Source organism: Bos taurus, chromosome 18, assembly GCF_002263795.3.
Source record: "Bos taurus isolate L1 Dominette 01449 registration number 42190680 breed Hereford chromosome 18, ARS-UCD2.0, whole genome shotgun sequence".
NCBI classification, from domain to species: domain Eukaryota; kingdom Metazoa; phylum Chordata; class Mammalia; order Artiodactyla; family Bovidae; genus Bos; species Bos taurus.
In genome coordinates this window covers 17,988,937-18,004,877 of record NC_037345.1, presented here as the reverse complement: position 1 = coordinate 18,004,877, position 15,941 = coordinate 17,988,937, and the positions used below count along the sequence as shown (strand labels likewise).

At 52.6% G+C, this 15,941-nt stretch overlaps 1 protein-coding gene across 3 annotated transcripts in view; it reads left to right on the top strand.

Moving 5' to 3' along the window:
* ZNF423 (zinc finger protein 423) overlaps positions 1-15,941 on the top strand; it is a 345,848-nt gene that overhangs the window by 304,162 nt on the left and 25,745 nt on the right. For all 3 annotated transcript variants that reach the window (NM_001101893.1, XM_059876574.1, XM_015475722.3), the window contains 2 exon segments: positions 7,977-8,108; positions 9,739-9,854. In NM_001101893.1, the coding sequence (NP_001095363.1) occupies positions 7,977-8,108; positions 9,739-9,854 (248 nt within the window).

Here is a 15,941-nt window from a genome sequence, read left to right as displayed (position 1 = left end):
AAGGTCTTTGTTCTTTATAGAGAACAAAGGATGGAATTCCCCATCAGCCCGTGTTTCTATTACCTGTTTGGTGTCTATTTCCGGTTAGTTATTTATGGGGGTGGCATCAGTGGGGTCCTCTCCCAGGGTCCTCCTCTTGCCTTCTCATTGGCCTGGCTGAGTGCTGGGCTCTGTGCCCCTCCCCTTCCTTATCGCCATGTGCCCTGCATGGGACTGAGCCTGGGCCCCGGGACCTCAGGGGTCTTTACTGCAGCTGATTCTTGGGGTGGGCCTGGTGCTGTGGGATTGAAGCCTGGTGAAGTTCATTACCCCAGCTGGTGACAGAGGATTTCAGCTCAGCCAAGCAGCCCGTGCACACTCTGCAGCTCCTTCCGTTTGCAGGGATGCTGTGGCAGGGACAATGCCAAAGCCCAGGGCTGGCCCAGACTGTGTCACTGTGGGCCCTGCCTCCTCGCCTCACCTGGGAAAAGTCTCCAGTGCTCCTGTCACCTGGAGCTGGCACCGGCACCAACAAGGGGGCCCGCCCAGCTCGATCATGGAAACATGGAGGGTGGGTCTGTCTGCTGTCCTTCTTACCGGAAGTTTTGGGGTGATCGAGGAACATAGAGTAGCTTGCTGGCTCCCAGGTCTCAAGTCCCGCGGCCTTTTTGGTATTTTCTAAAACCAGAGAGGGCTGCTTGTGGTGACCAGCATGGGTCCCCACCCCCGCCTCACTCTGCCACCTCCCTGGGAAGGCCCTGCCCTCTAAGCTTCCTTTCCTCTTCTGTCTGTTGAGGGACCCCGTTGGTGCCCATAATCCTGGACCAGGCCATCTTCGGAGGATCCAAAAAGCAAGTTCCTGAAGGCAAGAACAGCTTTTATAAGCCATAAGTCCTGAGAGTTTGGGGGGAACCATCGGTGTCTGGTAACTGGCATTTACCAGCCCTCCCACCCCATTTTCTAAGCACTGTAGTAAGTGCCTTATGGAAATCATTAATTCCCTATTTACTGAGCACCTACTAGGTACCGGTCCCCGTCCTAGGCACTGGTGACAGCAATGAGCAAAGTAACCTGCGTGGAGCTTATATTATTCTGTGTGTGTGTGTGTCTGTGTTTGTGTTTTGTGTGTGTGTGTGTGTGAAAAATAGTCAGTGAATTAAAAAACACACACACACAATCAACTCTGTACTATGCCAGATGGTGGTAAGCACTCTCAAGGAAATTCAAGGTGATTAAGGTGTTAGAAAGGATGGGTTGCATGTGCTGTTTTGGGGTGGGGGTCTGGGTAGGCCTCTTGGAGGCGGCATCGTTTGAGCAGACCCCTGGATGCAGTGAGGGGAGGGGGATGAGGAGATGGTCTCGGGGGAGGGTCTCAGTGAGGGCAGAGGTCTTGTGGCAGAATAAGCCTGCTTGGCCACCTTCCCAAAACCCTGGGATGATTCTTCCCCTTTTCTAGCAAAAGTAGCTGAAGCTCAGAGAGGTTCGTGAACTTATCCGAGTACACACAGAGTGAGTGAGTGATGAAATGGGATTCAAACCCAAGTGTTCCTGGTTGTAACTTTTGTGTCCTTCATCACTGCTTCCTGAATGGAGACGTCTTTTTATGTGCCCTGTCCAAACAGGCAGCAGTCACTGGTTCTCTTCCTGGAGAGGTATATGCATGAACATTCCTGCTTTCATGGTGGCTTTTCCAACTGGGGTCCCTGCTTAGAGAAGGGCCAGGCAGGGCCCACGGCTCTGGCGGGAACAGGTCACACTCAGTGCGTTGTAATCCAAGAACAATGCCCTGTCCCCTCCCCACTGCAGCCGGCTGCCCCTCCCTCCCAGGCAGCAAATTATGGCCTCCGAGTGTGTGCCCAGGCCTGCCTTTGACTTCACTGGGGCCCACCTGAGCTTCACCTTCAGGATTCTGATAATCAGCTCTCTCTCCTCCTGGCTTCCCCCAAGACCTGTATGGAAATAAGTATGTGTCTGCCAGGGATCAAATGCTTTTGGAGACAAAAGTCGGTACCGAGGACATTACAGGGAGCTATCATCTCGGCACGATGCTCTTCCACAAAGCCCTCCGCTCCTCTTTTGGGCTGACACACTTTCAGCCTGAAAGGTTCCAGCAGGCTGACTTGGTTTTAAGCAAAAGCACATCCTATTATTTTTTTGAGAAATGAAGTGTAAAATTAACACTTATTATTCCTGAGCAGAGGGAAAAAAAAAATAGAAGGGAGAGAGGGACTCTGGGATTTTCGTGCTTGTTGGCTTGTTTGTTTGGCAGTTTGGGTTTTTCTTTCTTTCTTTTTTTTTAATCATAATAAATCAATAGATTTGCCTGCACCAGCCCTGACTTAGGGGGACTGGGAGACAAGAGCCAGTACGGTGAGCAGGTGAAATCTGCGTTTCACTTTACAAATGAGTAGGGCTGCATAATGCACCTGAATTGTGTGGGTCTCTCTTATGGATGTCGGTCATGTGTTCTTAAAAAAAAAAAAGAGGGAGCGATTGTGCATCTTCACTCACAAAATCCTCCAGCCCCACGCCGGGGGCAGAGGGGCCCGCGGGCTCCCAGACAGCGTTGTCATTCTGCTCCGAGGTATCGCCGAGCCTGTGTGATCTTGTATAATTCAGGGAAGTTAACTCTCTGAGCGTGCCTCTATCTGCGGACCCCGCAACTTGGGATGGAATGAGAGGTTGCCGGCACTGGTAGGGGTGAGAGGGATGTGGCAGTGAATTCTTTCTGTTGCTGTGGACTGGATGGTATTAGGTCATAGGCATGCAAAGGGGTGTTTGCACAGTAACTAGGGCAGCCCCCAAGCCCCCCCACCTTCTCTTGGATGGTTTTACAGGCAGAGGTACACGTAATGGACACCCCCGGGAGCACCTCCAGCCCCTGCCGGTGGGGAGAGGGTCTTCTCCTTCGGAAGAAGATTTACAGATCAGAAGGTGGGAGAGATTCCTAGGTCTATGGGAAGCCTTCATTCAAGCTTTATTATTTCTCCCCCACTTTTTACTTTTTGCTTGTTTTATCTGCCTTCTGTCTCCCAGATTGGACACTTTAGCACGTTAGATGGGGAGCGAGGAAAGGGAACAACCCTCCTCAACTTGTCTACCGACTCTTTATCTCATTATCCCGGAATCTCACATGGGCGGTGGTTTGGGGCTGCGATTTGCTCAGATGGTGGCTGTTCAGGCCCTGGAACCGGCTTGCAGCTCCAGGACTGCCTGACGGTGCACATATTTATGAACGTGGGTGCAGGCTATAGCTGTGTCTGGGAATCGGGGGACCAGCTGATGAATTGCTCGGCGCTCAGAGAACGGAAAGTGACTGTCAGACATGATTTTTCTGATTTATAAGTTGCGGGAGCCTTCTTTGTCCTCTCACTATTTGTGTATCAGATGGGCAGGTCTCCATTCACAGCCAAGTGGATAAAGGCCCCCACTCGGCAGAGAACTGTAAATCCTCCTTTGCTGTCTCAGCCCAGGGAGCCCACTCTGGCCAGGGCATCTCTCGTCCCTGAGTATTTTCTGAGCCCCTCCTTCAGGCCTATGTGTAGCCTGATGCTTTGGGGACCAGAGGAGAAGACATTATCTGTGCCCATAGCCTCGTTGCCTGGAGAAGAAAATGGCAACCCACTCCAGTGTTCTTGCCTGGAGAATCCCAGGGACGGGGGAGTCTGGTGGGCTGCCATCTATGGGGTCGAACGGAGTCGGACACGACTGAAGTGACTTAGCAGCAGCAGCAGCAGCAGCCTCGTTGCCAGGATCATGAAGACTCTTAAGATGTGTCAGATGAACCTTGCCTGTGCCCAGGAAGGGCCACCTGTGTGAGCTGGCATAGTCCAGAGGCTGCCTGGAGGTGATGGGCAGGTGGGATATGCACGAATAGGGAGGGCTTTGTATCCTGTTCAGAGTACCACCCCTAGCTAGCTGTGTTACCTCAGCAAATGGTCTCATTCTCTGAACCCATTTTTTTCTTGCCTAGAAATTTTGCCAACAAGCAGGGTGATTTCTGAGATTCAGTTGGTTATAAACCTAAACTTCAGTTAACTGCAATTTAAAAAAAAAAAAAAACCTCTACACAGCCATCATTTTCACATAACCTCTGCCTCATTAATGTGCAGGCAATGTCCGCATCCTAACAGCGAGAGCGTGTATAAGGGTGCTATCTCTCATTCATTCATTCACTCATTCACTCATTCCCTACTCTGCGCCAGGCTCTGAGAAGCATTGTTTGTGCGGGGCGGGGGTGCACTGGGGGGTCTTCTGAGGCAGTCCCCCACACTGGAGGCCATCTCTAATTATGATGAGAAGTTCCCCGAGGGAAGTGGCGGACGTGCGTGGGGCCTGTGCGGCGAGCGTGCTGAGCCTGCCCTGTGTCCCAAAACTTGTCAATGAATTCCTTTTCCGCCGGTATAAATGGAAGATCAGCTTGAGTCTCTGTCGGGTGCATGTGGCCTAGTTGCCGGGGCTCCAGGGGCAGGACAAACACCCGGTAGATTGCAGCCAGTGGGCTATGTGGGGCAGGCCCACCTGCGCACGCACGTGTGTGTTTGCCTCTGCCGTGGGGTGCCTCGGGGGGGTGGTGGGGGACGGCTGGGCCAGAGGGATGCTTGCTGTCCCCGCCAGCCCTGCCAGGGCCTGGGGGACCCAGGGACTCGCCAGGAGCCTCAGCCCATCTGTGACTGTACCTTGCCACTGGCAGAGCCCCTCTGCTACCTAATTCTTGCCTTTGAGGGCAGATCGCAGCACCTGGCACCTTTGGTGAGGCTGGTTCCCAGGGGGAGCCCGAGGGGGAACCTGTGTCCTTGGCTGTCCCAGATAATACTCTCCTCCTTACCCGCACGCTTGGCAACAAACACCTTATTGAGTGCTTGCTGTGTGCCAGAGACCGGTCAAAACCCCTTTTCGTGTGTTAAGGGAGTATTAACTCATTTAATTCTCACATCAGCTGTTAGAGGAAGGCTGTTTTGATGGGGGCGGGGATTGACTTTTTTTTTTTAAGAAATTTTTTCAAAGGTTTTTTAAAAGCAGTTTTTAAAAGTTATTTATTTGGCCATGTCGTGTCTTAGTTGTGGCACTCGGGTCTTCATTGCGTCACGTGGGGTCTTCTGCTGTGACCCATGGTGAGGCGTGTGGGCTCGGTAGTTTGGGCATGTGGGGCTAGTTGCACCCCAGCGTATGGGATCTTAGTTCCCCAACCAGGCATGGAACCCACGTCCCTCCGTACGGCAGTCAGGACTCTCAACCACTGAAACACCAGGGAAGTCCGCTAAAAAGCAGTTTTAGGTTTACAATAAAGTTGAAACATACAGACAGACCCCTTCTATCCCACTGCCCCCCACGTGCATAGCCTCCCCCATTATCAACATCACTCACCAGGATGGTCCTTTTTTTTGCAAAGGTGAACCTAAAGTGAAGCAATATAGTCACCTGAAGTCCGAAATTTTCCTTGGGGCTCACTCTTGGTGTTGTACGCTTTATGGGTTTGGATGCATACACTCCAGCGTTCTTGCCTGGAGAATTCCAGGGACGGGGGAGCCTGGTGGGCTGCCGTCTATGGGGTCGCACAGAGTCGGACACGACTGAAGCGGCTTAGCAGCAGCGTATAGCTATTAGTATAATGTCACACAGAATATTTTCACTGGCCTAGAAGTCCTCGGTGCTCTGCCTATTCATCCACTTACTCACCCCCCAGTAAACACTGAGCTTTTTATTGCATACATGGTTTTTCCAGAATAGTTGGAATCATGCAGTATGTAGCGTTTTTCAGATTGGCTTCTTTCACTTAGTAATATACATTTGAGGTTCCTCACTGTCTTCTTTTTAGCACTGAATAACATTCCACTGTGGGCTTCCCTGGTGGCTCAAATAGTAAAGAAAGTGAAAGTGAAAGTCACTCAGTCGTGTCCGACTCTTTGCGACCCCATGGACTATACAGTCCATGGAATTTTCCAGGCCAAAATACTGGAGTGGATAGCCTTTCCTTCCTTCCCAACCCAGGGATCGAATCCATTTGGTCTCCGATGGAATTCAGTCCAGGTCTCCTGCGTTGCAGGCAGATTCTTTACCAGTTGAGCCACAGGGGAAGCCCAAGAATACTGGAGTGGGTAGCCTATCCCTTCTCCAGCGGATCTCCCAACCCAGGGATCGAACTGGGGTCTCCCACATTGCAGGCAGATTCTTTATCAATTGAGCTATGAGGGAAGCCTAGACAGTAAAGAAGCTGCCTGAAATGAAGGTGACCCAGGTTTGATCCCTGGGTTGGGAAGATCCCCTGGAGAAGGGCATGGCAACCTACTCCAGTATTCTTGCCTGAAGAATTCCTTGAACAGAGGAGCCTGGCAGGCTGCATTCCAAAGGGTGGCAAAAAGTCAGACACAACTGAGCAACCAACACACACACATACACACACACACACACACACACACACACACACACAATACTCCATTGTCTGGAATTGTCCCAGTTTATGAATCCACTCATCTACTGAAGGACATCTTGGTTCCTTCAAGGTTTGGCAATATTAAATAAAGCTACTGTAACGATCCGTGTACCAGTTTTTGTGTGAACTTAAGTTCTCAGCTGCTTTCAGTAAATACTAAGGAGTGAGATTACTAGATCATATGGTAAGAGTATGTTTAGTTTTATAAGAAGCTGCCAAGCAGTCTTGCAAAGACGCTATACTATTTTGCATCTCACCAGCAATCAATGGGCGGTCCTGTTGCTCTACCTCCTCACCAGCATTCGCTGTTGTCGGTCTTCTGGATTTTGGCCATTCTCATAGGTGTGCACTGTTAAGGAGAACTGCTATTATTTTAGCAAAGAGGAAACTGAGGCCCAGACAGGTTACGTAACTTGTCCAAGGTCATGCAGTAAGTGGCAGAGTCAGACTCTAACCCTGGATGAAGTGACACTCAAGCTGGGTCGATTCCCCCACTGACCAGCAGGCCATGCTGGTCACAGGTGCACCGCACTCATTCTTGCCAGCCCTGTGAGGTGGGGACTCAGGTGGCCACCATCTACTGAGAGTGAACTGATGCCCAGATTATGTGGCTGGAAAAAGCAGCCAGGATTTGAACTCCATCCTGCTGGTTCCGGGCAGGGGCACCAGATCTCGGCTCTGCTGGCCTCGGGGCACGCTCCCTTCTCTGGGCGCCTTTGAGTGAAGGTTTGGGGTCATAGCAGCTCCCAGGTGAAGGGATGGAGCCATGTTCTGATCTGGAAGCAGCATGGAGTGTCTGCCCATTGTTTGCGAGCACTGGTTAGACCATCTGTTTCAAAATGTTTAGAAGAGCACTTTCTTGTGTTTTTCAGTATCTTCCGGTGGCTGCCCAGACCTTTTAGAGTAGAATCCCTAAGCCCTCTAGTGTCCACCAAGGCCCTTCTTAAAGTGCATCCCTGGGTTACTACTGTCCCCGCCCCCTTGCTACCATCCAGGTGGCCCCACATGGACCCACATCAGGGCCTTGCTCTGACTCTCACCTCTGGAGCTCCATGCATTCCCTCCCCACTTCTTGACACTGAGTTACATGTTGATCATCTGTCTCCTCATCACTGGAATGGGGACAAGTGCATTATCCACTTATCTCCCCCACAGAATCCCCAGCTCAAAGTACCTGGCACACAGTACATGCTCGATAAATGGTCTGTTGGATTTTGAAAAATTCTAGCTGGACCCCCTCCTCCAAGCCGACCCCATCCCAGCCCCTATCCTCTATGATACAGTCTGAGACGCAAGCTGCTGCTCATGGCTCGCACACTGCATGGCTAGACCAGCAAGAAGTCATAGCAAATGACACATCCAAGAGCCAGCTATTCAGGTCTGGCAGCCTCTGGAGGCTGGAGCACCTGAGCTGGGGTGGGTCTCAGCATCCATGGCGCCCCTCCCTGGTCTCTGGTTCCAGTGGGTCATGGAGGGCTGACCTGGGGTGTCCTGGGGGCGGCGTGGCCTCCAGCAGGAGGATGTGGCCCACAGGGTTGCTGACCGGCCGTGGTTCTTCTTGCAGAGGAAGGCATCAACCATGAGTGTAAGCTGTGCAACCAGATGTTCGACTCCCCGGCCAAGCTCCTCTGTCACCTCATCGAGCACAGCTTTGAGGGCATGGGCGGCACCTTCAAATGCCCCGTGTGCTTCACAGGTAGGTATGCCCGGCGGGCAGCAGGTGGGGAGAGGGAAGGAACCCAGGAGCCCAGCCCTTCAAGCCCTGGCCTTCAGTGTCGGTTCCTGGCACAGTGTGGCTCCGGAGTTCATGGGGGGACACCCCGAGGGATCCACAGCCCTATGGCTGCAGGTGCCTCCTCTGTGCCCAGCTGACCTGGCCCTCCTGACCTCAGCCTCTGCGCTTTGGCAGCGTGATCTCCTAACCCTCCTCCCACCCTGCGCTGCCAGGCATTCCGCCCCTGCCCCAGCCTTGCTCTTCTGCAGTGGGGGCTCCAGGCTCGTTTCTGAGCTGCGAGCTCTGTCCAGCACCAGTGGGGCTCTCCCTTCACCTCCCTCCTGCCCACCCCACCCCCTAGCTCCCTGGCCTGTCCTAGCCCCTGCTGCATCCGTGTTCCAGGCTGGAGGGGTCAAGGGCAGTTCTGCCAGCCAAACTCCCCAGCCCCCAGACTGGCTGCCGGCCCAGGCAAGCGGCTGCCCTGGCCCAAGGCGAGTCTCAGGGGCTCTGCCGGGCCCCCCTCCTGCCGCCCAGATGGCAGCCGGTGTGCGTGGGGGAGCCTGGCCTTCCCCTGCCTCCCCCTGACATCTGTTGTCTGCCATGGCGGGAAGCCCACCCTGGGGAGGGCGCCTGGTGGGAGGGGATCTCTGAAGGGCTCACCTCCCAGACACACAGCTGCTTCAGGGCCACCTCCTGTGTACGCCCAGGGCCAGGACTGCCTCGTGGACTCCTGCTTCGAGAGGTGGGGGCTGTGATCTGTGGGAAGGGGCTCCGCTATTGGGAGGACCCCACACAATCACACCCCCCTGGGGTTCCCAGGAGTCTTGGCACACACTGGTGCCCCTTACCCCCGAATCCCTCAGTCTCAGGACCCCCCCACCCATCTGTTACCAACACACTCCATGAGCTGAATCGGGGCTGGCACCGAGGGGCCCCAGCTGCCAGGTCTGCCCACCCAGGACACGGGGCCCCCCCATGTAGGGATGTGAGGATGCTGACAGCCTCAGCAAGAATAGCGGTCCTGGTCCATTGAGCACCTCCCTGTGCCAGACACTGTGTTGAGTTTACTTAATACGGACCTCAGTTCTGCCATCTGCAGAGAGGGACCTTGGACAAGACGCTCAGCACTCCCAGTGCCACAGTTTTCCACCAAATGGGGGTAACTAACAGTGCCTGCCTTACAGGCCTGTGCTGTAGTCAGGGACTCCACACGTGGAAGGTAACCAGCAAACGGTGATGATGACAACGATGACATTCATTGGGCTAATTAAGTGCCAGGCCATCTTCTAAGTGTTTTGCAAGGATTAAACCATTTGATCCTCCCAGCTACCCCAGTGAGCTGCCTACTTGAATGGTCCCCGTTTTTCAGATGAGGAAAAGAAGCCCAGAGAGGTTAAGTGACTTGTCCAATATTACACAGCCTGTGAGTGGCAGAGCTCAGCTTCACTGGCTTGAGCCCTCTCCAGTGGGTGCCCGTGATGCTCCAGATAGCCCACAGGTTGGCCCCTGTGTCCATGCCTGGGTGGTCCCCACTTGCGAGTGGTGTGGGACAGCTGCTGTGGGTGGCCGGGCCGGTGTCCCCAGTGTCCCCTGACACCATGTCCATGTCCAGTCTTCGTCCAGGCCAACAAGTTGCAGCAGCACATCTTTGCTGTGCACGGGCAGGAAGACAAGATCTACGACTGCTCACAGTGCCCACAGAAGTTCTTCTTCCAGACCGAGCTGCAGGTGAGTGCCCTTGCCCGCTGCACACACCCCTCCTGGTGCTCTTTGGGGCCTCCACTGGCACTGAGGGTCTTGGGGTGAATCCATGATGGTGGGGTCTTGTACTCAGCCACAGCCTAACCGAAAAAGAACAGGCCCTCTGCACTTGTGTTTGGGGGTCTGGAGCCAGTGCTTGCCCTCGTGGCTGGCTGGTGGCGGGTGTGGCCTCCTGGCCTTGCTGGGCCAGCATTCTGAGCAGAGCTGGACTGAAGCTGCTGAGCCTGGAACTCGAGCCAGAGGCTTTTAACCTTTGTGTGTTTCTGTGGCAAATCCCCTGCCCTCTCGGGTTTCATTTCCCCACCGGTGTTCCGTGATGATGTTCCCTGAACGTTGGGTCTGTGGCTGGTGGCCCGTGTAGCTTGCATGGCTGGGTCCCGGGGGTGTGGGCATCCAGAAGCTGGATCTGGTGTCTTGGAACCTGCAGTGTGCTCAGGAAAGCCAGAAAAGTGAGCAGTGGATGCCGGGTTGAGCCCCAACTCAGAGAAAGGGATACTTGCCATGGGTCCCCGAGGCTGATGTGGCCCTCAAGTGTGGCACACAGCCCTCAGCTTCTTCAGCACCTGCCCCCCATCCATCCAGGGTCTATAGTAGCTGAGAGGGTGGCCTTGGGAAGGGAAGATGCTCTGGTGGCCCTTCCTGGATACCCACAGCCATTTCCCTCAGTGTCCTCTGGGACTCCTTCCCACCTGTTGCTGGTTTTTAAGGACCAAGATCTGTGTCCAGGTGAAACCACCTTCTCACCCACTGGTTTTTGCAAGAAACTCTCATAACACCTGGGAGCCCATACACCATCCCAGAAATACCAGACATACAGACACACACAGAGAAAAATCATATATACACCGTATAATAGCATCACACACACAAAGCACGTTTCTATACATACAGAAACATCATTTTCATTGGTTAACATCACAAATGCACCGCATCACACAACAGCATCATACCACACCCCAAAAGAAATAACACACAGGCGTCCACAGAAATACCACACGTACACACTGATGCGTGGAAATACCGCCTACTGGGGATAACACGGTTTTCAGGTGGGAGGCAGGTTAGGTTCTGCTGCAGTAACAAATATCCCCTAGCTCTGTCTTCAAGTAACAAAGATTTATTTGCTGCTCACATTACATATCCAGGCAGATGGCCTGGGAGGGACTCTGCTCACGGTAGTTAGTGACCTCAGCCCATGGCAGGTCCATCTTCTATCACGTTTGCATGGTCACTGAGGCAGGAGGGGAGGAGATGACAATTGGCAGGCCAGCTCTCAAAGCTTCACTGGGAAATGACTCACATCTCATTCACACATTGTCTTGACCAGATCCCATCACGTGCCCATGCCCAATTTCAAAGGAGCGAGGGAGGGAACCCCCAGTGTCTGTAAGAGGAGGGCTGGCTTCCTCATGCCCCCAAGGACTAGGGCACACCGAGGCCCACAGTATCTGCCCGCCCTACACACGCTGCCTGCACACTCATACAGATGGTGGTCCTGCACTCAGCAGCTACCCTCCCACCCCCACCCCAGGGGAGGGGGACAGGGCTGCGGTCACGGCAGAGTCATCATGTTGCTGGAGCTTTTCTGGGGCTGAAGGGGTGCAGCCATGCCTGTTGCAGGGTGGCCGACTTCACCACGCTGTAGCCCTTGCACTCAGCCGGGCCCGGATAGGCCTATGTGGCTCCTGACAGCCATCGCCCAGAGAAAGTGAAGATACTCCCACAGAGGGCACAAGAGGGATTCACCATCCGATAGTTAGGGTCCTGCTCCCATGGGCTGGCCCTGCACCCGGGCTGGGCAGGCAGAGCTGACAAGCCTGACCTCTGACCTTGAACTGTGCCAGATGGTTTGCTGGAAAGCCTATTTCTTTTCCGCCTTTGGGCAGCCCTTCTGAGTTCCTCTAAATCCTCTATTACTCACACAGCCTTTATCCCATCTCAGTGTGGGGGAGAATTACAGACCCAGGCCCAAAGGGGATTCTACTTCCAAATGACCACCAGCAAGGTTGCAACCCCACCCAGGGCCCCACCACTGTCTCCCCATTGATCCACAAACTGTGTACCTCTGGGCTGAGCCTGTGGGGGGACAGCTAACTGCCCCTCTTCTCATTTGACCAAGCGGGCTGGTACCAGCCCTGATCAGTGTCTGTCTGGGAAGCCTTGCTTGTGCATGGGCTGAGCACCCAGCACCCTACCTCCACTTGCCTTACCTGCCTGGCCAGCTTCCAAGATGGGGCCCAGGTCCCCACACAAGTGAACCCTTTTATGGCCTAACACATGCGTGCACGCTAAGTTGCTTCAGTCGTGCCTGACTCTTTGCAACCCTGGACTGTAGCCCGCCAGGCTCCTCTGTCCATGGGATTCTCCAGGCAAGAGTGGGTTGCCATGCCCTTCTCCAGGGGATCTTCCCCACCCAGGGATTGAACCCACGTCTCCTGCATTGGCAGGCAGATTCTTTACCACTAGCGCCACCTGGGAAGCCCCATAGCCCAACACGGCAGGCCTCTCTTAAATGCACCAGCTCATATAAACTGTGATTTACTTAAACTTCGGGCTCACTCAGCCCTCTGGTTCCCCCACACTGTCCTGAACACCAAAAGGGGGATGACTGTTTTATGCGTTGGCTTAGAGGTTTTCCCCAGAGAAACTTCCCAGTCCTGCCTTTTACGAGCTTCATCAGCATCCCTGTGCTAGAGACCAGCTTTGCGATGCAGAGATGTAGGGAGCTTTGGTTTCAAGTCTTGTCTCGCTTTGACTGCACCCACCTGGGGCTGCAGACGTCCCAGACTCCAGAATGGTTTGTATGGGCTGGGGGTTCCCTGGGTCACCCAGTCGGTCTTTAAGGCAGATCCTCAAATGCCGAGAACCTCACTAAATTATAGCCTTAACGAGTCACTATTTTCTGCAATTAATGATTTTAATTACAGACCATTTAAATGTGGAAGTGTTGTAGTAACGCCAAATGTATGCAAATAATGGCTTTCGTTAAGTAACTCAAAGAGCAATTTTCTGGTTTTTTGAGAGGAGAATTTTTCAGGCATTGAAAATTTCATCATCATTACACTGAAGCTGGAGCTGGCAGACACATGGGTTATTTCCCTGGAGTGACATGTGGCGGTTTGGGGGTGCAACAGAAGATGGGGCCTGGTCCTTGCTGAGGCCTTGACTGGCTCCCCAGGCTGTATGTCATGTTGGTTCTATGGAGAGACCCAGGGCAGCTGATGTTTTGAGGCACAAGCAACTCTGGGCTGAGAGGTCTTGGGAAGATATGAAATCTAGAACTGTTCTCACTATTGGAGCAAAATTCCTGCTGTGCATATAGAGGTGGCTTTGGGCTCTGGAAGGCTTGGTCTGTGTCAGAATGAAATGTCTGCCTCCAAAGGGAGTGTTCTCTTGGGCTGCATTAATAGGAACACAGTTGCCAGAAAGAGGGAGGTGCAAGTCCTATTTGATTCTGAGTTTACCTGGCTTTGCTCAAAGACTGAGATTAATTTAAAGGGCTTTGGACAAACCAGGGCATATTCATTGATTAGATGCATGAGAGGGAACTTACATTGCTCTTTATTTGTTCAGAGCATGCAGGCGGAGAGGTGGAGTGTCTGTTATGTACAGACACTAGATCTAGAAACCAACAGGACAGTGGTGGTGAGACAGAGAAACACCCATAAGGCCTCCATTCTGGAGGGGGCTGATAGACACTTTCCAACAGTGGTCAGTGACATGGAGAAAATAAAGTCAGGTTTTGGCTGGAGCATAATGGGGTATGAGATTGGTTACAGCTTGGTGAGTGTGGTAAGGAAGGGGCTACTCTCTGAGGAGGTGGCATTTGAGGTGAGGCCCGGAAGATGAGAGGGAGAGAGGGTGTGTGGAAAATAGCCATGAGTGGCAAGGCCCTGCAGCCACTGTGAGCTGGGTGTGTTGCTGGGATGACAGAAGGTGATGTGGAGCTGAAGCATAGTGGGGTGGGGGGTGGTAAAGGGAGCTGGGAGTGGAGGCCAGGTCTCAGCAAGGTTCATAGGACAGCAAAGGCATTTGAATTCGATCCCCACTGTGATGGGGAACCAGGCAGGGAAGAGATACTATTGGATTTATATCCTGAACCCAAATTTAAGAAATTTAGCCTTTGAGAGTCACTGACTATTAAGAGACTGAAAAATCACAAGCTGGGAGAAAATATTTGCAAATCACATATATGATAAAATACTTGTATCTGGAACATATTTTTAAAAAACTCTCAAAACTCAATAATGAGGGGGGAAATCAACAACAACAACAAAGAAAAAATTTCAACCCTTCACCAAAGATGTAGGATGTTCAACATGGTTAGTATTTAATAACTGCGTGAGTGCTCATTCGTTCAGTCATGTCCAACTCTTTGTGACCCTCATGGATTGTAGCCCACCAGGCTCCTCTGTCCATGGAATTTTCCAGGCAAGAATACTGGAGTGGGCGGCCATTTCCTACTCAAGGGGATCTTCCCAATCCAGGAAATGAACCTGTGTCTCTTGCGTCTCCTGCATTGGCAGGAGGATTCTTTATCTCTGCGTCACCTGGGAAGCCCCGGTTAGTAATTAGGGATGAGCAAGTGAAAACCATGACATAATACCATGATACGCCTAGTAGAATGACCAAAACAAAACCAAAACTGACAAGTGCCAGCCAGGGCCTAGAGGAAGGAGCAGCCAGAACTTTCCTAAATTGCTGGGGGAATGCAAAATGGTACAGCCGTGTGGCAAAATAGTTTGTAAGTTTCTTACAAAGTTAAACATACAGTTAACCTGTGACCTAGCAAGGCTACTGCTCGGTGTTTATCCCAGAGAACTTGAAAACATACCCATCTAGAAACCTCTACATGACTGATGTGAAACTTTATTTATAATGGCCCCAAACTGGAACACCCCAATGATCCCTTCCCTGGTAAGTGAGCAGACAGGTATCTATTCATACTGTGGACTACTACTCAGCAATAAAAGGCATCTGCTCTTACATATAACAACATGTATGAACTGCATGTTGAACCAGACTCAAAAGGCTCCATACTGTGTGATTCTGTATACATGATGCTGTGGAAAAAGGCAAAAATATGGGAATAGAAAACAGACCAGTAGTGGCTAGGGGCTGGGGCTGGGGGAAAGAAACGAGGAAGCCTGAACAAGGTTCATCTAAACACACAAACGCACACACAAGCACGCGTGCCCCGCTCAGCCAGGCCGAGTGCTAGGCTGTGAGCATGCGGCCTGGCTTCAAGGAGCTTTCAAGGGATAATTCACCAGGACAAGGCTTGACTGGACTGCTGGGGGAGTGTGGGGACAGTTGCCTTCAAGTGTTGTAAGCTCTGCCAGAATGAGGGGTGCTCAGCATGCTTCTGGTGGCCCCCAGACTTTCAGTAGTGGGCGGAGACTCTGGATGAAGATTTTCTTCTCTGACAGTCATGATTCAGGCATCACTCTCTGGGGTTAGCTCGAGCAAGATGGGAATGAAATTGTAGAGCCGTGGGCGTGACTGTGAATGCCAAGAGCAGGAAGCGCCATTGAGTTTTCAGCGGTCCTGTTCCCAAGAACCAAGTGCCCTTGATCAAGGCAGTGACACTTGCCTCTGCATCTTGCTGGCTTGGAGCGTGTTCTCTCTCTACTGCTGACTCTCCAGGCTCCTCTACACGTGGAAGGAGGTGGTCAGCACTTCCTCCTGTCCTGTCTGCTGAGACAGACACACCTGGGTATTTCAACAGAGGGGCTTTAGTGTGCAGATTTCGTTAACACAAGTAGCCAGAAGGAACACCCAGCTAAGCCAGAAATGGTGACTGCAGCTAACAGCCAGTGTGCAGACAACAAGTTACAGATTCCTGGAGTGGAAGTCTGGTGGTTGTGCTCAGGTGTGCTGTCCAGTCCTGCTCCGGTGAACTGTGGCCCTGTGGGGCCGATGATGAGCACCAGCAGGGGAAGGGGAGCTGGGCAGGTAGACACACAGAGGCCCACGATGTGGGCAAACTGTCTACACATGGAATAAATGGAAGGTGCTGAGGCGCCTGTCAGTGGAGGTGTGCAAACAGAGCAC